This window comes from Euleptes europaea, chromosome 3 (genome assembly GCF_029931775.1).
Source record: "Euleptes europaea isolate rEulEur1 chromosome 3, rEulEur1.hap1, whole genome shotgun sequence".
Lineage (NCBI taxonomy): Eukaryota > Metazoa > Chordata > Lepidosauria > Squamata > Sphaerodactylidae > Euleptes > Euleptes europaea.
This window is the reverse complement of record NC_079314.1, coordinates 120,964,148-120,986,704: the sequence shown is the minus strand read 5'-3', so window position 1 is coordinate 120,986,704 and position 22,557 is coordinate 120,964,148. Positions and strand designations below refer to the sequence as shown.

General features: G+C 48.3%; 1 protein-coding gene across 1 annotated transcript in view; it reads right to left on the bottom strand.

Annotated features, from left to right (window-relative positions):
- The window catches only part of LOC130475376 (uncharacterized), a 41,371-nt gene that overhangs the window by 3,559 nt on the left and 15,255 nt on the right, over positions 1-22,557 (bottom strand). The window contains exons 6-18 of the mRNA XM_056847140.1: positions 18,410-18,471; positions 16,708-16,845; positions 13,967-14,152; positions 12,907-13,009; positions 12,297-12,438; positions 10,365-10,548; positions 9,142-9,241; positions 4,254-4,372; positions 3,738-3,775; positions 2,676-2,788; positions 1,776-1,930; positions 1,284-1,378; positions 344-422 (exon numbers count right to left, since the gene is read on the bottom strand). Coding sequence (XP_056703118.1) covers positions 344-422; positions 1,284-1,378; positions 1,776-1,930; positions 2,676-2,788; positions 3,738-3,775; positions 4,254-4,372; positions 9,142-9,241; positions 10,365-10,548; positions 12,297-12,438; positions 12,907-13,009; positions 13,967-14,152; positions 16,708-16,845; positions 18,410-18,471 — 1,514 coding nt within the window. The remainder of the gene's footprint in view (positions 1-343; positions 423-1,283; positions 1,379-1,775; positions 1,931-2,675; positions 2,789-3,737; positions 3,776-4,253; positions 4,373-9,141; positions 9,242-10,364; positions 10,549-12,296; positions 12,439-12,906; positions 13,010-13,966; positions 14,153-16,707; positions 16,846-18,409; positions 18,472-22,557) is intronic.

Sequence of the window (22,557 nt, the reverse complement as noted above, 5' to 3'; positions counted from 1 at the left end):
ACGGTTATAGTTTATTAAGAAACTAAGGGGTAGTAATTTGGGTTTATTAATGACTAGCGATAGAATAATAGAATCAGAGTTGGAAGGGGCCATAGAGGCCATCTAGTCCAACCCCCTGCTTAATGCAGGATCAGCCTAGAGCATCCCTGACAAGTGCTTGTCCAGCCTCTGCTTAAAGACTGCCAGTGATGGGGAGCTCACCACCTCCCTAGGGAGCCGATTCCACTGTCGAACAACTCTTTACTGTAAAAAAAAAATTCCTTTCTGCCTGCAATGCAAACCCATTATTCTCTATGATTCTAGGGGGAAGGGGTTCCTCTCCAGTCCCAGTCCTAATACTTACATAGAAGACTGTGAAAAGGACCAGGATGGGTATCTGCAGCATGCAAACCTGGACAGCGATGCAGCTCCCGATTTCAATGCTGGAACAGAAAAGGGACACCGGAAAAGGAAAGCCGTTTGCTGGAATCATCCAGGGCTTTGCTGCCCACTTAAAAAAAATAAATACACAGGAAGTGTACCCCACACCTTCTAGACAGCTAGCGGTACAGCCCAGTGGCCGAGAGACTACCGATCAGGGAGCCCCCAGTTCAAATCTCATGCCTCTTCCAAATTCTGCAAGGGGAAACGGCAAGTCACATGCAGACTGAACCCCGCTTCCCTCGTCTGCAACATGGGAGATGACTCCAGACTTCTTACAGGGATGTTGTGATCATCTCGCTGTAATCTTTATGTGTATCTGGAGGGCTCAAAGAAGTAAATAAATGCTCGCAATCTGGTCTGAGTCCACCTGACATCAGCTCGTTTCACCTACGAAACGTCAGAAGTCTTGGTTAGGCCATGCTTTGCTAGTAGGGTCGCCGACCTCCAGGTAATAGTTTGAGATCTCCTGCTATTACAACTGATCTCCAGCCCATAGAGGTCAGTTCCCCTGGAGAAAATGGCCGCTTTGGCAATTGGACTCTAGGGCCTTGAAGTCCCCCCCCCCCCGTCCCCAAACTCCACCTTCCTCAGGCTCTGCCCTCAAAACCTCCAGGTATTTCCCAAACAGGAGCTGGCAACCCTATTTGCTAGCCAAACGGTGGACCTCCCATCTCTGGCAATAATTGCCCAGGGCACGGACTGGGCTGCAAATGCCCCCAGGCATGCTTTCGTTTGAATGCGGCCTCACGTTTCCCCCTCTGACCCCTTTTCCTTCCCCAACCCTTAGAGAGGAAGGGCTGCAACACTGGAAGCCAGCAGCGTTTACACCTTCTTGGAAGGGAAGCACCAGACAGACCCACCTCAAGCTGAGATTGTTCTGCAGGGCAAACTGGATCCCGTTGACGATCTCGGGAATCTCCGGCACCATGGCGAGCACCGTCACCCCGATGAAATACTGAGGAGGAGAAAGTACGACTGAGCTCACGGCTGGCCGCTGCTCTCAGATCCTTCCCCCACACCCAGGCCACCCCAAAACCTGCCCAGGCCCTCTGCTGGGTGGGAGGTAGGGCAATCACTAGGGTTTCTCCCATATCCCAGGGTGAGATCCTAACCACTACATTTAGCATTGCCAGGTCCCTCTTAGTCACCAGCGGGAGGTTTCTGGGGTGGAGCCTGAGGAGGCCGGGGTTTGGGGAGGGGAGGGACTTCAACGCCATAGAGTCCAATGGCCAAAGCGGCCATTTTCTCCAGGGGAACTGATCTCTGTTGCCTGGAGATCAGTTGTAATAGCGGGAGATCTCCAGCTGCCACCTGGAGGCTGGCAACCCTACTCCCCCCCCCCCCCCGCTTACCTGTGACACCGTCGAGCTGCTGAGGATGGGGCTGATGTGCTCGGTGGCCAGGTCAGCACAGGCCGACATGCCCGCAGTGGACACCAGGAGGATGACCAGGGCCCTCAAACGGGACCAGTGGACCACCGGCTGGTGGTGGTTGCCACGGCTGGGCACTAGGGAGAGCAGAGAGGTGGCATTTGGCGGACAGCCGGCACGGTGTAGTGGCTAAAGTGTCGGACTAGGATCTGGGAGGCCCAGGTTCGAATCCTTCTCGTGCCACGGAAATTCGCTGGGTGACCTGGGGCTCGTCACAGACTCTCAGCCTAGCCTACCTGACAGGGTTGTTGTGAGGATAAAAGGCAGGAGAGGAGAAGAAAGGAAACCGCTTTGGGGAGAAAAGCTGTGTACAAATGAATTAAATAAATACTAATTTGAAGGTAAAAAGAGGCCTCGTCTGGGCTGTCCCTCAGTTAAGCCAGTATTTTAGTTTCCTACATTCTCCATGACAGCGGGCGTTTGCCACCCTTGATTTATGCCCACTTTTCTGAAGGAGAAATCCACTGGGACCCCAGACACACTCACATGAGGAGGACACAGTCGCTGAGCCAACAAAGAGACCCTCGAAATCCCCACTCTTGCAAGCAAGGAGTGAGGATTTGTTTCCCCACTCCTCCACACGAAGCCAGCTGGGTGACTTTGGGCTAGTCACAGCTCTCTTAGAGCTCTCTCAGCCCCACCTACCTCACAGGGTGTCTGTTGTGGGGAGGGGAAGGCGATTGTAAGCTGGTTCGAGTCTCCCTTAAGTGGTAGAGAAAGTCGGCGTATAAAAACCAACTCTTCTCCTTCTAGCAGCGGTCTCCCCCGTCTTCCTGACAGACCCCCAAAGGTCAGCCCAAGTCCCCATTCTGAAGGACTTACTGTGGCAGCCACTGATGTGGATGTCATAGATGTGGGAGTGAGTTTTCAGGGTGAAGACGAGCCCAATGAGGTACCCCACAGGAAGCAGGATCGACACGGTGTACACCAGGGGCCTGCCGCACACAAAACGAAAATTACAATTCACACACCTGCGGCGAAGGAGGCGCTCGAGAGATCAGACCAACGGTTGATCCAAACCCAGTGTGCGGCTGCTGTGAAAAAGGGCAAATTCCACACTGGCCATAATAAGACGAGGAATAGAGAATAAAACTGCTGCTATCATACTGCCCTTGTACAAATCTATGCTGAGACCACCCTTGGAATACTATATGCAGTTCTGGTCACCACACCTAAAAAAGGATATTGCAGAGCTTGAGAAGGGGCAGAAAAGAGCAACCAAAATGACCAGGGGGCTAGAGCAACTGCCCTGTGAGGAACGGTTAGGACGCTTAGGGCTGTTTAGCTTGGAAAGAAGGCGGTTGAGGGGAGACATGATAGAGGTCTATCAAATCATGCATGGAGTGGAGAGAGTGGACGGGGAGAAGCTTTTCTCCCTCTCTCGCAATACCAGAACGTGGGGTCATCTGCTGAAGCTGGAGGGTGAGAGATTCAAAACAGATAAAAGGAAGTATTTCTTCACACAATGCATGGTTAAATAGTGGAACTCCCTGCCCCAGGATGTGGGGATGGCTGCCAACTTGGAAACTCTGCCTTGCCGTTGGAAGCTTCCCATGACAGCGAAAAATAAAATGGAGGAGGAGGAGAAGGAGGAAAAGGAGACGGAGAAGAAGGAGGAGAAGGAGAAGAAGGAAAAGAAGGAGGAGTTGTTTTTTATATGCTGACTTTCTCTGCCACTTAACAGAGAATCAAACCAGCTTACAATCGCCTTCCCCTCCCCACAACAGACACCCTGTGAGGTAGGTGGGGCTGAGAGAGTGTGAGTAGCCCAAAGAAGAGGAGATGAAATTACAGCGCACTGAGCAGCCCACAGACATGTGAGCCTGCAACACCCACACACACACACACACACACACACCACGGCCCCAGCCAAGAGACACTTACTGAACATGACTGTAGTACAGAGTACCGTTGTTCCCCATCTGCCAAAAAACAAGTTCAAGGTCAGATCCTGCTGTGTCTGAAGTTACAAATTCTGCGCCCAGGAAACCTGCATTTGATACTCCATATCAGCACCGAGCTGGAGCGAAGGACTCCCTTCCTTCCTGGGGTACGGTTGGACCGTAAGTTAAATATGAGCAGCCAGTGTGACGAAGCGACAAAAAAAGCGAATGCGATCTTGGGGTGCATCAACAGAGGCATCACATCCAAATCGCAAGATGTCATAGTGCCATATATATATATATATATATATATATATATATATATATATATATATATATATATATATATATATATATATATGGATATGGCTGTATTATCCAACCATCCTGCTTAGCTAAGAACGAAGCACAGCATTTATTCGCACAGCATTAGCAGCCCAGAGCGGGCCATGTCCCCAGGCCCTGCGGCTAACAGGCACACTCCTCCCTCCGCCTCCGCGAGCAAGCGTCTACTCACCGAGTCAAAGTGGCAGTCCTGGCAGATGTAGTGCCCCACAGGCGCTTGGGTGACGTTCTGGCATTCCCCGCAGACCAGCCGCCCGTACACTTTGGAGAAGAGGGTGGGAGCAAAGACTCCTGGGCAAGGAGAGGGCGCGAAGGTCACCAGCAGAACGGCCAGGACCCCAGGTGCATTTCAGCATCAGCCCTTCGTTATGAGTTTGGTCTTAGCTCAATAGAAGCTCGTGCCTGGGTACGGGACTTTAATTAGTGGTTTCATCTATTTTTTGAGGCCCCAGAGGATAGCTTGGTAAGCTTAACCCTCAAGGACTCTTATAGGGCTCCCTGGCTCCAGCATTTTAAACAGAAGCTATCACTTGTAAATCTGAAGGTGGGAGACCTTTACTCTTCTGTGTGTTAATTGTCGTCAAGATGCTTCCAACTCATGGCGACCCTATGAATCAATGTCCTCCAAAACGTCCAGTCCTTAACAGCCTTGCTCAGGTCTTGCACACTGAGGGCGGTGGCTTCCTTCAATCCCATCCTTTGTTGGGTCTTCCTCTTTTCCTGCTGCCCTCAACTTTTCCTAGCATTACTTTTTTTTTCTAGTGACTCTGGTCTTCTCATAATGTGACCAAAATGCAATAGCCTCAGTTTAGTCATTTTAGCTTCTAAGGTCAGTTCAGGCCTGCTTTGGTCTAGAACCCACTGATTTGTTTTTTTGGCAGTCCACAGAATCCGTAACCCTCTCCTTCAACACCACATTTCAAAGGAATCTACTTTCTTCCTATCAGCTTTCTTCAATGTCCAGCTTCCACACCCATACATAGTAATGGGGAATACGATGGCATGAATTAACTTAATCTTGGTGGCCAGAGTCACATCCTTACACTTCAGAATCTTTTCTAGCTCCTTCATGGCTGCCCTTCCCAGTCTCAATCTCTTTTCTTCTGCAGTTTAATGTAAAAAACATGTGGCCAAATTGATCTATGCTAGACATAAGAGTGACACTCATTTTGATGCTCGGATGACATGTTCACTTGCCCTGGGCCTGTTATCTAAGGGTAATCTTCCTTCCTATCTGGATTCTCTGGTTGTGTGTGTGTTCAGTGCCGCCAAGTCGCTTCCGACTCATGGCGACCCTATGAATGAAAGTCCTCTAAAATGTCCTATCTGTTCTCTGGTTAGTCCAAAGTTATATAGAATCTTTATGCATTCAAGATTTAATTGCCCTTTTTCAACGGTTTTCCTGGCCGTATGCGAAAGATCCCTTTTTCAGACCGGCTGTGTCCCTGCCCTCCTCAGTCGGTGGACTCCTTGGTACATATCCTTTTGCATGGTCCTTACATGTACCAACTTAGGCTAAAGTGGATTACAGCAAGTTTTAACAAAGGGTCCACATTGAGCAGGGGGTCCACCTCTTCTTGAGCAACTCTGGAGAAAAAGGTTCAGTTCCTCTTAGAGGATTCTGTTGCTCGTTTTGTGGAGGCTGCAGAGAAGAGACGAAGGGTTTTTAGAGATGGGTCTTATTTAAGTTTTATGGTTTTATTGTTCAAGGCCTCGGTCTAAGAACAGGGGGAAAAGAAAGAAAGAACGGCCAGGAAGTCTTTGGGCTACGTCGCCTGCCTGTGGCTCCATGCAACGGCCGAGGACACGTTAACCCTTATTTAAGTTATTTGTTTAAAAATATTTATTAGCCGCCTCTCTCCTTCAGGGCACCCAAGACGGCTTACGATACAAATAAAACAATTCTTTTAAAACCCCAATGAAAACAATACGAATAAAACAACGATCATAGAATCATAGTTTTTATGTCTCTCTTAAAATAGTGCTTCGATTCCCCTCTTTAGGGAGTGAACTTCTGCTCGTTGTGAAACTTCCCCCCCCCAGCCTCTCCCCCCATCACTGTTAGGGTTGCCAACCTCCAGGTAGTATGCAAAATATCAATAGGGGAGTGGTACCCAAAGCACCACTATACCCCTGCACATAATAAATGATATAATTTCCCCAAAAGGTGATTTATAATTTTAAATATCAACTTATAATTTCCAAAACACTTCTGTCAACACAAAACAAACTACAAGGTTTCGCGATTTATCCTAGTTTCGCATATCAGCTTCACCAGAAGGATAAATTGTGAAACCGTGTATAGTTTGTTTTGTGTTGACAGAAGTGTTTTGGAAATTATAAGTTGATATTTAAAATTACAAATCACCTTTTTGGAAAATTATATCATTCATTATATGCAGTTGTATAGAGGTATTTTTTCTCTTTATAGATATATGAACCTCCAGGTAGTAGCTGGAGATCTCCTGCTATTACAATGGCCGTTTTGTGCCAGCGTAGTACAGTAGTTAAGATCAATGGACTCTGGTCTGGAGATACGGGTTCGATTCCCCACTCCTCCACATGAGCGGCAGACACTAATCTGGTGAACCGGGTTGGTTTCCCCACTCCTCCACATGAAGCCTGCTGGGTGACCTTGGGCTAGTCACAGCTCTCTTAAAGCTCTCTCAGCCCCACCTACCTCACAGGGTGTCTGTTTTGGGGAGGGGAAGGGAAGGTGATTGTAAGCCAGTTTGAGTCTGCCTTAAGTGGTAGAGAAAGTCGGCATATGAAAACCAACTCTTCTTCTTCAGCAATTGGACTCTATGGCATTGAAGTCCCCCCCTTCCCAAACCACGCCCTCCTCAGGCTCCGCCCCCAACACCTCCCACTGGTGGCGAAGAGGGACCTGGCAACCCCAGTCACCATCCCCCTTCAGTTGCATATTCTTCAGACAGTGCGGTGTGGTGAGCAGCAGTGTGGTGCAGTGGTTAGTGGGCCAGGACAAGGATCTGGGAGACCCAGGTTCAAATCTCCCCTCTGCCATGCAAGCGCACTGGGTGACCTGAGGCCCGTCGCATACTCTAAGCCCTACCTACACTGCAGGGTTGTTGGGAGCATAAAATGGAGGAGAATGACACAAGCCACTTTTGGTCCCCACTGGGGAGAAAGTTGGGGTATAAATAAAGTAAAATAAAAAATGAATTAAAAAAATAGTAGAAGCCACCCTTCTGGGTAGCAGTGTGTGTGACACTGGGGTACGGGTGGACCGTAAGTTAAATATGAGCAGCCAGTGTGATGCAGCGACAAAAAAGGTGAATGCAATATTGGGGTGCATCAACAGAGGCATAACATCCAAATTGTAAGATGTCATAGTTCCGCTGTACACTGCATTGGTCAGGCCGCACCTAGAGTCCCATGTGCTGTTCTGGAGGCCTCCCTTCAAAAAGGAAGTGGACAGAATCGAACTAGTGCAGAGGAGAGCACCGAGGATGATCAGGGGCCTGGAGACCGAGCCCTGCGAGGAAAGGCGGAGTTAGGAAAGTTTAGTCTGAAGAAGAGGTGGTTGAAGTATTTGAAGGGCTGTCCCTTAGAGGAGGGCACGGAGCCGTTCCTGTTGGCAGCAGAGGATAGGACTCGCAATTATGGGTTTAAATTGCGGGCAGAGAGATACTGGCTGGATATTAGGAACATTATTTTTACAGTAAGAGTTGTACGACAGTGGAATCGGCTCCCTAGGGAGATGGTGAGCTCCCCCTCACTGGAAGTCTTTAAGCAGAGGCTGGACAAACTCTTGTCAGGGATGCTCTAGGCTGATCCTGCATTGAGCAGGGGGTTGGAGTAGATGGCCTCTATGGACCCTTCCAACTCTATGATTCTATGCCCCTGCAATTAGCTGTAACAAACTGCAATAACTAACCAAGAGAAGACAAGATCAAAAACAATTTCAACGTGTTTTTATTTTATTTTATGTTATTAATCAGCCTTTCTTACTGAGGCTCCAGGCAGACTACCCAGCGCAAGTCAAATACAATCAACAGGATGGACAGCCAATAAATAAAGCAATCAGATTTGGATTGCAAATCTGAAAATAGAGCTGAAACAAATCTTAAACTCTAACATGACATGTATTGTATCATATTGAATTTTGTGCTGTGATGCTGGATTTTCTCCACTGACTGTTAGCCGCTCTGAGCCCGGCTTTGCCAGGGAAGAGAGCAGGGTAGAAATGAAATGAAATGAAATGTAATAATAATAATAATAACATGATTTAAGGCACTGCCATTGGCTTTAATGAACTGCATGTAATCGTGGGGGAAACTGGCCCAGTGTTAGTAGCTATGGAGGTGTGCTCTTAAAGATTCCTTTGTGACTACCGCCACAGGTTTGTAGACGAAAGGGCAGCAAATTCTCCCCCCTCCCATAGAATCCTAGAGTTGGAAGCGACCACCAGGGTCATCTAGTCCCACCCCCTGCACAATGCAGGAAATTCACAACTACCTCCCCGCCCCACACACCCCTAGCAACCCCCTACTCCATGCCCAGAAGATGGCAAAAAACCACCTCCAGGATTCCTGGCTGATCTGGCCTGGAGGAGAATTGCTTCCTGACCCCAAAGTAGCCATCGGCATTACCCTGGGCATGCAAGAAAGGGCTGCGCAACCCAAGCACTGATGCAACCCTTCCTGCCCTCCCTCTTATGATCTGCCTAAGTTCACAGCATCAGTATTGCTGACAGATGGCCATCTAGCCTAGGGTTGCCAGCTCCACACTGGGAAATACCTGGAGATTTTGGGGCGGAGCCCGAGGAGAGCAGGGTTTGGAGAGGGGAGGGACTTCAATACCATACAGTCCAATTGCCAAAGCACCATTTTCTCCAGAGGAACTGATCTCTATCAGCTGGAAGATCAATTATAATAGCAGGAGATCTCCAGCCATCACCTGGAGGTTGGCAACCCTAACCTAGCCTCGGCTTAAAACCCTCCAAAGGAGAGCCCACCACCTCCCAAGGAAGCCCGTGCCACTGAGGAACCGCTCTGACTGTCAGAAAGTTCCTCCTAATGTTTAGCCTCCCAACTTACCTCCCACAGACAGGAAGAGAAGTGCAGAGCTGACCCCAGCTGACCGGCTGTTGAACCTCTGCTCTTGGTGCCGGGTCCCTCCAATCACCATGCACAAGCCCTGGAGGATGAGAAAACACACGGGCGGTTGTCACCCTGCATTTGCCAGCCCCGATTCAGAGGGGAGACAGGCGGCAGGGGGAAAGCACAGAAGGAGGCCTTCTGTTCTGTATGCTGGACTGGAAGGGTACCGACTCCCGCCTCTTCCTCTGGGTCCTGAGAGCCCTGATCTCCACCCCAGGCACTCTTCTTCTCCCCACACAGCAAGACGTCCAGCAGCCTGTTCACACAGTGGTCAACCAGGAAGCCCACAAACAAGATGACGGCAGCAGCAGCATCCTGACTGCATTCCACAGCACTCAATATAACAGGCCTGCTCCTCTGATCCTGGCGAGAATAGGGATGCATCATGACTAGTATCCACTTTGACTAGTAGCCATGAATAGCCCTCTCCTCCATGAACATGTCCACTCCCCCCTTAAAGCCTTACGAGTTGGCAGCCATCACCACATCCTGGGGCAGGGAGTTCCACAGCTTAACTATGCGTTGTGTGAAGAAACACTTCCTTTTATCTGTTTGGAATCTCTCACCCTCCAGCTTCAGCAGATGACCCCACATTCTGGTATTATGGGAGAGGGAGAAAAGCTTCTCCCTGTCCACTCTCTCCAAACCATGCATAATTTTATAGACCACTGTCATGTCTCCCCTCAGCCGCCTTCTTTCCACGCTAAGCACTAGGCATCTCAACCGCTCCCCATAGGACAGTTGCTCTAGTCCCCTAATCATTTTGGTTGCTCTTTTCTGCACCTTCTCAAGCTCTGTAATATCCTTTTTTAGGTGTGGTGACCAGAACTGTACACTGTATTTCAAGTGTGGTCTCACCACAGATTTGTACAAGGGCAGTATGATATCAGCAGTTTTATTCTCTATTCCTTGTCTAACTATAGCCAGCATGGAATTTGCCTTTTTTACAGCAGCCCCCCAACTTTTACCTCAGAGCGTACCAACCGCTCAATCCACCATTGCCACAAACACCTCCTCAAAAAAAGATTGCCCTACAGGCCTTTCAGCAGATGGGCATTGACGTGGCCCTCTTTCCTTCCAAGGACTCCATCCCACAAGGTGGGGAGCAGGAACTTCAAAGAAACCCCCCAAACCTGGCATGAGAACACAGATAGGCTCACCGGGATGAAAAGGACGCAGCCCAGGAGAGTCCCCGTCAAAGCAGATTTGACGATTTCGTCATAGCACTTGTTCTTTTCACGCACGCCTTTGATGAGCGCCGTGATGTAAAATGTCAATTCAGTGATGGAGCCGAACGTGGCGTTCACCACGGCCCCCACTGCAAAGTTACTCTGGGCGGAGATGCTGGAAAAGAAAAAGCAAGCAGCAGAGAGCTTTAAGAAGAAGAAAAAGAGTTGGTTTTTATATGCCGACTTTCTCTACCACAAGGAAGAATCAAAGTGGCTTACAATCACCTTCCCTTCCCCTCCCCACCCCACAAAAAACACCCCTAGGTCCGGTCCAAACCAGACTGTCACATGAACACATGAAGACATGAAGCTGCCTTCTACTGAATCAGACCCTTCGTCCATCAAAGTCAGTAATGTCTACTCGGACAGGCAGCGGCTCTCCAGGGTCTCAGGCAGAGGTCTTTCACATCACCTACCTGCCTAGTCGCTTTAACTGGAGGTGCCAAGGATTGAACCTGGGACCTTCTGCATGCTAAGCAGATGCTGTACTGCTGAGCCACGGCCCTTCTCCATGGCTCTCCAGGGTCCGAGTCTTTCACATCACCTACTTGCCTGGTCCCTTTAATTGGAGATGCTGGGGATTGAACCTGGGACCTTCGGCATGCCAAGCAAATGCTCTACCACTGAGCCATGGCGCCTCCCCAAAATACTATCAAGTACAATTCAGCCAATGCTAAACACAATTAAGTTAAAGGTAAAGGTAGTCCCCTAAAGGTAGTCCCCTATGCAAGCGCCAGTTCATTCCTGAACCATGGGGTGACATCACATCCTAACGTTTTCGAGGCAGACTTTGTTTACGGGGTGGTTTGCCAGTGCCTTCCCCAGTCATCTTCCCTTTACCCCCAGCAAGCTGGGTACTCATTTTACCAACCTCGGAGGGATGGAAGGCTGAGTCAACCTTGAGCCGGCTACCTGAGACCGACTTCCGCCAGGATCGAACTCAGGTTGTGAGCAGAGCTTTTGACTGCAGTACTGCAGCTGACCGCTCTGCGCCACAGGGCTCCAACATCCTTCATCCAAAAGGGATTAAGTCTGCCAAGATGGTCCAACGTGGAATGGAAGTAAATGGCTCGTTCTCATGCAATCTCTAGGGGTCCAAGATCCCGGACGCTCTAGGTGGCGCTCTGGAGCCTTAGCAAGTTTTAGGATTTCTGTCACGTTGGGTTCGAATCCCAACTCGGCCAGGGAAGCTGGCCGGGTGACCTTAAGGTGCCACTGGTCTCTTGCTCTAAGCTAAGCCCGTCACCTATACTGCAGCAGCTTCCTTGGGGCATGTGCCGAGTTCCTTGTGGTAACAAGAGGTTGAGGGGATCGTCAACCACTCTCAGCCTAAGCTACCTCACAGAGTTGTTGTGAAGATAAAACGGAGAAGAGGAGAATGACGGACGCCACCCTGGGTCCCCACTGGGGGGGGGGAGTTGGGGTAGAAATGAAATAAATAAATATTGAAGGCAATGAGAAGCCTGAAATCCCGGTGCCCGACTGAGGAGTCCTGTTTCGAGGCCTCGTGGTAATGATAATGATGATGATGAAGAAGGAGGAGGAAGAGGAGAAATATAAGAAGAGTTGGTTTTTATATGCTGACTTTCTCTACCACTTAAGGAAGAATCAAACCGGCTGACAATCACCTTCCCTTCCCCTCCCCACAACAGACACCCTGTGAGGTAGGTGGGGCTGAGAGAGCTGTGACTAGCCCAAGGTCACCCAGCTGGCTTCATGTGGAGGAGTGAGGAAACAAATCCAGTTCACCAGATTAGCCTCCGCCGCTCATGCGGAGGAGTGGGGAATCAGACACAGTTCTCCAGATCAGACTCCACCGCTCCAAACCACCGCTCTTAACCACGACACCACACTGCCTCTTACCTCGCAATCGCCATGCCAATGTAGTATGACAGCGGCATGATGGAGACCAGAGCCAGGGTGAACTTCACCATAGAGGTGGTATAATGGTTGTGTTTGTCAGCGTAGCCCAGGACCAGAGTCACGATCACGAGGAGAATCAGATCTGACAGCGAGTAGATTAAAGAAAAAGAGCCCGTGTTTCCTTTCAAGCCAGATTCCTCATGGCATTGGAGGCTCCACTTCAGATAAAATAAGCTGAATATCCAGGGGGAGGGGAGGGGTGCTTGTAATAGAAGAAGAGTTGGTTTTTATATGCCGACTTTCTCTACCACTTAAGGAAGAATCAAACCGGCTGACAATCACCTTCCCTTCCCCTCCTGACAACAGACACCCTGTGAGGTAGGTGGGGCTGAGAGAGCTGTAAGAGAGTTGTGACTAGCCCAAGGTCACCCAGCTGGCTTTGTGTGGAGGAGTGGGGAATCAAACCCGGTTCACCAGATTAGCCTCCGCCCCTCATGTGGAGGAATGGGGAATCAAACCCGGTTCACCAGATCAGAGTCCGCCACTCCAAACCACTGCTCTTAACCACTTCACCATGCTGGCTCAGAACCCGCTGCCGAAAAAAGGATACTGACAGCAAAGACATTGATCCCCTCCACGGCGTATTTGTAATAGTACGGGTTAAATGCGCGGTAGCAGCAGAGAATCACATCGGCATCCAGGGGCACCTCCGTCTGCCGGGGGAATGGCGGGAGGGGAGAAGAGGAAAGAAAATGAACTTTCAGAAGACCCTGGACAGTTGCCGAAATCAGCCAACCAACAGGGAACAGAGGCCTTCCGTTGATGCTGCCTTCTGGCACTGGCATTCAGAGGTTGACTGCCTCTGAATGTGGAGGTTCCCTTTAACCACCATAAGAACACCATAAGAAAGGACATGCTGGATCCGACCAAGGTCCATTAAGTCCAGCAGTCTGTTCACAGGTGCCTTTAGGAAACCAACAAACAAGACAGCTGCAGCAGCATTATCCTGCCTGTGTTCCACACCACCAAATATAACAGGCCTGCTCCTCTGATCCTGGCAAGAATAGGGATGCATCATGACTAGTATCCATTTTGACAAGTAGCAATGATACCCCTGTCCTCCATGAACATGTCCACTCCCCTCTTAAAGCCTACCAAGTTGGCAGCCATCACCACATCCTGGGACAGGGAGTTCCACCATTTAACTATGCACTGTGTGAAGAAATGCTTCCTTTTATCTGTTTTGAATCTCTCACCCTCCAGCTTCAGCAGATGACCCCACGTTCTGGTATTATGAGAGAGAGAGAAAAGCTTCTCCCTGCCCACTCTCTCTATACCATGCATAGTTTTATAGACCTCTATCATGTCTCCCCTTAACAGCCTTCTTTCTGAGCTAAACAGCCCTAAGCGTTTTAACCGCTCTACCATGGCTAGTAGCCAATGAGAGACCTCTCCTCCATGAATCTGTCTAATCCCCTGTTGTTCAACATAAAACGTTTGCACATGGATGTTATTCTGCACAAAATTCATCTAGGATATCAGAATGTCACAATTGCAAAAACAAAACAAAACACAACAACTTAAAATGTGGTGCACAAAACCAGGCAGGGGTGGACGAATGCACCTTGCTCAGGGCGAGAAAACCCCTCGACCTGCCCCTCCTTTCTCACCTTCCGCAGGCGCTGCACCAGCACACGATCCGGGGGCAGCAGCAAGACCTTGGTGATCATGCGGGAGTTCATCTTGGACACCGGGATGGCGAAGACCAAGAGCCAGGAGACGCAGCAGGCCAGCCCATGGGCCAAGCAGAGGAAGGGGTAGCCCAGGAAGAGCCAGGCGTAGGTGCTCACCTGCCACTGGAGGGAGAGAGGGCAGTGGTCAATGTGAGCACCACAAAGACAGGGCAGCAGGCATCGATCCCGAGGAGATGACAAGTCAACGTGTGAGCCAAAGAGGCTGGCTGCGATTTTAAAACAACCAATAGGTAACACAAGCACAGCTTGACCACATTTCTAGTCCTTATGATCGCTCACAAAACTGGAAGAGAAACTGGGAAATGATGGGACTTCCGTGGGCAAAGATTTTTTAATTTTTTTTTTAGCACAAGCCACCGGCTTCGGTTTTAAAACAACCAATAGGTAACACACGCACAACATGCCACGGTTCTAGCCCTCATGATAGCTCACAAAAACTGGTAGAGAAACTGGGAAAAGATTGGACTTCTGGTGGGCAAAGATCATTTTTTTAGTGCAAACTGCCAGCTTCGATTTTAAAACAACCAATAGGTAACATGTGCACATAGGGTTGCCAACCTCCAGGTACTAAACAAAAATACAGCACAGATACCAACAGCGAACTGTGGAGAAACAAAGGTATCAAGCTCACAATAGTAATGCAAAAAGTGCTCTATTATTTACAAGTGCAAGCGTCAAAAATATCACGAACATATACAAATGTAACACAATGACAATGTGTGGCTGAAAACTACCCGAAGAAGACAAATGTTTGCAAAAGTAAGTATAATGACTTGTTTGACAACTTTCTTCTTTTAACAGAAAGCAATAATGGAGCCTAGAATCGGGGGAGGCACGCCTCTGCTGGAGCGTTTGCCGGATGATTTAAACGCTTTCGCCGTCCGAAGACAGCTTCGTCAGCCGGTGGCCTCAAACTGTTGCTCCTATGATAATATAATAAAGCAGTGTTGCTAAATAAAAATATATATTGCAATTCATATATATATATATATATATATATATATATTTGAATTGCAATATATATTTTTATTGAAGTAGAAAGAAACATATAGCTTCTATTTAGCAACACTGCTTTATTATATTATCATAGGAGCAACAGTTTGAGGCCTCCCCCGATTCTAGGCTCCATTACTGCTTTCTGTTAAAAGAAGAAAGTTGTCAAACAAGTCATTGTACTTACTTTTGCAAACATTTGTCTTCTTCAAGTAGCTTTCAGCCACACATTGTCATTGTGTTATGTGTGTATATCTTCATGATATTTTTGATGCTTGCACTTGTAAATAATAGAGCACTTTTTGCATGACTATTGTGAGCTTGATACCTTTGTTTCTCCACAAACCTCCAGGTACTAGCTGGAGATCCCCTGCTATTACATCAGATCTCCAGCCGATAGGATCCCCTGGAGAAAATGGCCGCTTCGGCAATTGGACTCTATGGCATTGAAGTCCCTCCCCTCCCCAAACCCCGCCCTCCTCAGGCTCCATCCCAAAAACCTCCCACCGGTGGTGAAGAGGGACCTGGCAATCCTACATGCACGGCATGTCACGTTTCTAGCCCTTATGATAGCTCACAAAACTGGAAGAGAAACTGGGAAAAGATGGGACTTCTGGCGGGCAAGGTCTTTTTTTTTTTTTAGTGCAAGCTGTCCTTCACAAATCTTCATTACCCATGGCCTCTCCCACATGATGAGTCATCTGAGACTACTTGGCGCTGTTCTACGTCTACCCAAGACCTCAGATCTGGCCTCAGGTATTTTATACCTCTCCACTTGCCTTATTTAAAAAAAAAAAAAAAGGCACAGGAAATCCAACCCCATAATTTGCTCCCCAGGCACCGAGTCCAACGCTTGCTGCTTAGTATGCTCAAAAGCCCATCACACGCATGTGTGCAAATGAAATCCTTCCAACAACTTTCTCCATAGGTCTACAGCAGAATCCCCAACAACCAATGCCTTTTCCTGGTGCCCGCCAAGTATTTTTACAAAGTTGGGCCGCCAGGTCACGTAGATTGGCAGGCAATTGCCCGCCAATCCAGTGCCCGGCTTGGAAGCGGGGATCATGTGCACAAGTGGCTGCGCGACGCGATTGCATCACTTCCGGTTTACAACCAGAAGTGCCTCATCGAAAAAGGGGCCTTTTGCCACTCAAACTCCCAGTAAACCAGAAGTAATGTGATCGCGTTGGCGCGGCCGTGAGCACGCAATCCCTGCCTCAGCTTTGCCCAAAAACCTCTCACCGGAGCCAAGGGGGGGACCTGACAACCCTATTACAAAGTGGGTGGGGCCAGGTGGGGCTTTTGTCCAGCAGCTGCCACCACTGCTCAAGGATCTCCACTGTCTGGCTGAAGGAGAGCTGCGGCAGTCATTTTGGTGCTGGCGCCATCTCCTGTGGTAGCCGTTTTGTGACTGCGACCACCCCTGAGTAAGGCCAGTTAATGCATTTGTAGTGCAGCAGAGATCTGAATTAAGGACTTCCGATTTTACTTCCAAGGCTAAGAACTAAAACGTGGAAAGAGATTCCACCTCGAAAGGAAATTCCCTTGGGCATGTCAAAGATGCAAAGCCACCTCTGGAGAGATTCCTAGGCACGGAGCTGCCACTCATTCGGATTTTTAAAATGGGGAAAAATGAAGAAGACCCCGATCCAGCTGACCCGTACCCAGCGAGAGTCAGGGGAGTACTTGCAAGCCGGCTCCTGCCGGATGAGGAGGGGGGTCCCTTCCTTGCTCTCATTCACTTCCGCAATGGTGTCGTATTTGCTGAACCTCACGTGGGAATTCTGATTGTACTCTTTGGTCTGCAAGAGACAGAGACAAGGAAAGGACGAAGGAGGGAGAGAAGGAGAGTTGGTTTTTATATGCCAACTTTCTCTGCCACTCAAGAATCAAACCAGCTTACAGTCTACTTCCCTTCCCCTCCCCACAACAGACACCCTGTGAGGTAGGTGGGGCTGAGAGAGCGTGACTAGCCCAAGGTCACCCAGCTGGCTTCGTGTGGAGGAGCGGGGAAACCAACCCGGTTCACCGGATTAGCCTCCGCCACTCATGTGGAGGAGTGGGGAATCGAACCCGGTTCTCCAGACCAGAGTCCGCCGCTCCAAACCACTGCTCTTAACTACAATACCACGCTGGCTTAATCGGCAGATTGCCTTTCTCATTGAAGATAGTTTCAGAGGGCAGGTATGTTGGTCAGCAGTAAAAGAGCTAGATTCGAGTCCAGTAGTACCTTAGATACCAACAAGATTTTTTGAGGTATGCGCTTTTGAGAGTCCCGCTCCCTTCATCAGATATCAGCAGCAGTGGAGATCCCCAAGTCCTTCCAACCCTGGCAGAATGTGGGAGGGGTGTTGAAGAAGCAGGGTTGCCAACCTCCAGGTACTAGATAGATGGCCTGCTATTACAACGGATCTCCAGCGATAAAGATTAGTTCCCCTGGAGAAAATGGCCGCTTTGGAGGGTGGACTCTATGGAATTGAAGCCCCGCCCCAAACTTCGCCCTCCTCAGGCTCCACCCTGAAAATTTCCAGGTATTTCCCAAGCTGGGGCTGGCAACCCTATGAAGAAGGGAGTCAGGATGCAGAGGTACCATGCAAAATGTAATCAGCTTGGTGGGACACGGAGGGGCTGTCACGGCTCAATGAGAGAGCTTCTGCTTGGCATGCAGAAGGTCCCAGGTTCAATCCCCGGCACCCCCAGGCAGTAGGGGATGTGAAAGACCTCCACCTGAGACCCTGGGGAGCTGCTGCCAGTCTGAGTAGGCAATACTGTGATAAACCGAGGGTCTGATTCAGGATAAGGCAGCTTCATGTGTGTCCATGTGTGGGATCTCCATTCCTACTTGGATCTGACAAAGGGAGCTTTGACTCTCGAAAGATTAATGGAGGAGAGGTCTATCAGTGGCTACTAGCCATAAGGACTAAAGGGAACCTCCACGTTCAAAGCAGTCAACCTCAGAATCCCAGTGCCAGGAGGCAACATCTGGAGAAGGCCTCAGCCTCTGTGCCCTGTTGTTGGCCTTCCAGAGGAACTGGCTGGCCACTGTGTGAGACGGGATGATGGACTAGATGGACCCTCACTGGTCTGACCCAGCAGGGCTCTTCTGATGTCCTTATGAAGGCCTCGGCCTCTGTGCCCTGTGCGTTGGGCCTCCAGAGGAACTGGTTGGCCACTGTGTCAGATGGGATGCTGGACTAGTTGGACCACTGGTCTGATCCAGCAGGGCTCTTCTGATGTTCTAATGTGCTTTTTACGACCTCCATGCCCACCCCACTACTACACCCCCAACCCTGCAGATTCCTATTCGTTGCATCCCGTTCACAGCCAACCCACACATATCACAACTGTTTCTATCCACCTTCCTACCTTCTGAATTGCTATTCCAAAAGGCCAGATGAAGTAACCAGCAAGTTTCCAACATAATTTCCCTGGAGGAAGACAGGAGAGATAACAGTTCAGTCCCAGACAGGATGGGACCCCATAGGTGTATAGGTGGGCTTAAGAGTCAAATATTTCTGGAGAAAAGTCCTGAAGGGCACAACGGATTGTTTTACTTTATTTAAACCATTATCAAATCATCTTTCCACCCAACTTCTAGTGAACAATAAAACAAGATTGAAAACTCGTACACACACATATATTTTCAATATAAGATGTTTTCAATCTTGTAAATATAGAAGAAGAAGAAGAGTTAGTTTTTATATGCTGACTTCCTCTACTACTTAAGGAAGAATCAAACCGGCTTACAATCACTTTTCCCTCCCCTCCCCAAAACAGACACCCTGTGAGGTAGGTGAGGCTGAGAGTGTGTGACTAGTCCAAGGTCACCCAGCTGGCTTCATGTGGAGGAGTGGGGAAACAAATCCAGTTCACCAGATAAAATAAGAAAGTAGAGACCGATTAATAGTAATGATATGTAATTCATATTTAAACTAATTTCTATGTCTAGGTAATAAATGAATGAACGCAGAGATATAAATACGGAGGGGCCTGGAGACCAAGCCCTGCGAGGCTGAGGGACACGGGAATGTTTAGTCTGGAGAAAAGGAGGTTGAGGGGGGACAGGATTGCTCTCTGGAAGTATTGGAAGGGCTGTCACTTAGAGGAGGGTAGGGAGCTGTTCCTGTTGGCAGCAGAAGATAGGGCTTGCAAGAATGGGTTTAAATTGTGGGCGGAAAGATACCAGCTGGATATTAGAAAAACGTTTTTTACAGTAAGAGTTGTTCAACAGTGGAATCAGCTCCCTAGTGAGGTGGTGAGCTCCCCCTCACTGGCAGTCTTCAAGCAGAGGCTGGACAAGCACTTGTCAGGGATGCTCTGATCCAGCATTAAGAAGGGGGTTGGACTAGATGGCCTCTATGGCCCCTTCCAACTCTATGATTCTATATAAAAAGAATGCAATCAGAAAGTGTGAACCATCCAAATTACAGGCCAGTTAGCTTAACGTCTGTTCCGGGTAAATTAGCGGAAAGCATTATTAAAGATAAAATTGTCAAGCATATAGAAGGGAAAGGTCTGCTGGGCAAAACTCAACATGGCTTCTGTAAGGGTAGGTCCTGTCTCACTAACCTATTAAGAGTTTTTTGATAGCGTCAATAAGCATGTGGACAGGAATGAGCCTGTGGATATTGTGTATTTGGATTTCCAAAAAGCTTTTGACAAAGTCCCCCACCAAAGACTGCTAAGCAAACTTCATAGTCATGGGATAAGAGGACAAGTCCTCTTATGGATTGAGAGCTGGCTGAAAAATAGGAAGCAGAGAGTAGGAATCAATGGTCAGTTCTCCCAATGGCGGGATGTGAGCAGTGGGGTGCCTCAGGGATCTGTGTTGGGACCGGTGCTTTTCAACCTGTTCATCAGTGACCTGGAGTTGGGGTTAAACAGTGAAGTAGCCAAGTTTGCAGATGACACCAAATTATTTAGGGTGGTTAAAACAAAATCGGACTGTGAAGAGCTCCAGAAGGATCTCTACATACTGGAAGAATGGGCATTAAAATGGCAAATGAGATTCAATGTGAGCAAGTGTAAAGTGATGCATATGAGGGCAAAAAATCCCAACTTCACATATACACTGATGGGATCTGTGCTGGCAGCGACAGACCAAGAAAGGGATCTTGGGGTGGTAGTGGATAGCTCAATGAAGATGTCAACCCAGTGTGCGGCTGCTGTAAAAAAGGCAAATTCCATGCTGGCCATAATTAGACGAGGAATAGAGAATAAAACTGCTGATATCATACTGCCCTTGTACAAATCTATGGCGAGACCACACTTGGAATACTGTGTACAGTTCGGGTCACCACACCTAAAAAAGGCTATTACAGAGCTTGAGAAGGTGCAGAAAAGAGAAACCAAAATGATTAAGGGACTAGAGCAACTGTCCTATGGGGAGTGGTTAAGATGCTTAGGGCTGTTTAGCTTGGAAAGAAGGCGGCTAAGGGGAGACATGATAGAGGTCTATAAAATTATGCATGGTTTGGAGAGAATGGACAGGGAGAAGTTTTTCTCCCTCTCCCATAATACTAGAACACGGGGTCATCTGCTAAAGCTGGAGAGCGAGAGATTCAAAACAGATAAAAGGAAATATTTTTTCACACAATGAATAGTTAAACTGTGGAACTCCCTGCCCCAGGATGTGGTGATGGCTGCCAGCTTGGAGGGCTTTAAGAGGGGAGTGGACATATTCATGGAGGAGAGGGGTATTCATGGTTATTAGTTAGAATGGATACTGGTCATGCTGCATACCTATTCTCTCTAGTATCAGAGGAGCATGCCTATTATTTTGGGTGCTGTGGAACACGGGCAGGATAATGCTGCTGCAGCCGTCTTGCTTGTGGGCTTCCTGGAGGCCCCTGGTTGACCACCGTGTGAACAGACTGCTGGACTTGATGGGACTTGGTCTGATCCAGCAGGGCATTTCTTATGTTCTTATGGATCTGCATTTGGCAGCGATCCAGGGGAACGGCCGAGGGCTTGTCTTCCCCCAGCGGGGTTAGCTAGCCTCGCAGCCTGAATTGAGCCTTGGACACCGGACTCTGCCTGGGATGTTTTTTTCTTTTTTAAATTAATTTTTTTCCCCGGAATTACACATATCAACATCAAAGACAGTCCACACACTGCATTCAACATTTCTTACATTATGCACAACAATACATAAGTCGTCTATCTGACTCTCTCTGGGCACATACAAAATTTTTTTAATAGCCTTATATGATTTTTAAAGAAACACCATTTAGCTAGAAGGGAAAATATTAAGTTTAATACAAATCGTGTTTACTACATGTAAATTTTCTCTCACCAGCTCTATCAATTATAATATGCCTTCTAGATAACTGTATAAAATCATTACCATTGATTAATCTTGTTATCCCAGCAAACACAATATAATTCTCCAGATATAGTACATTATTTCAATGCCTAGTTATCAGTATACAGTGTAAATAAAATAAGCTTTAACATCTCTATCAATATGTATCTATAATAACACAAATAAACTATACCTTTCAAGCAATTTTAACTTTTTCTTAGCTGAAATGGAAAATGAAATTATATATGCTGATGAACCTATATATGCCATAATATAATGATGGTAACTACCGGTATTTAAGACTCTTAACACATATTATGCTTTCATGGTGTAGTGGTTAAGAGCGGTGGTTTGGAGCGGTGGATTGGGTTGTTTTCCCCACTCCTACAATATGAAACCTGCTGGGTGACCTTGGGCTGGTCACAGCTCTCTCCGAACTCTCTCAGCCTCACCTACTTCACAGGGTGTCTGTTGTGGGGAGGGGAAGGGAAAGTGATTGTAAGCCGGTTTGAGTCTGCCTTAAGCGGTAGAGAAAGTTGGCATATAAAAACCAACTCTTTTTTTTTTTCAAGACAATCTCACAGAGGAAAGGTTGAAGGAGCTGGGTATGTTCAGCCTGAAGAGGAGAAGACTGAGAGGGGACATGATAATTGTCTTCAAGTACTTGAAGGGCTGTCACATAGAGGAGGGTGCCGAGTTGTTTTCTATTGCCCCAGAAGGTCGGACCAGAACCAACGGGTTGAAATTAAGTCAAAAGAGTTCCCGTCTAGACATTAGGAAGGATTTTCTAACAGTTAGAGCAGTTCCTCAGTGGAACAGGCTTCCTCGGGAGGAGGTGAGCTCTCCTTCCCTGGTGGTTTTTAAGCAGAGGCTAGATGGCCATCTGTCAGCAATGCTGATTCTATAACCTTAAGCAGATGATGAGAGGGAACACATCTTGGTCATCTTCTGGGCATGTAGTGGGGGTCACTGGGGGGGTGGGGGGGTAGTTGTGAATTTCCTGCATTGTGCAGGGAGTTGGACTAGATGACCCTGTTGGTCCCTTCCAATATGATTCTATGAATTTCTTTCAAGTTGGTGAAGGAGATTCCCGTCCACCAAGAGGTTCCCCCACACACACACCAGCGGTGTTCAGGGCTTGGCTGGGTACTGCCTTTGCATCTGTAATCCCCCCCTCCTTAATTTTTCTAACACAGGGATGAGAATAGCC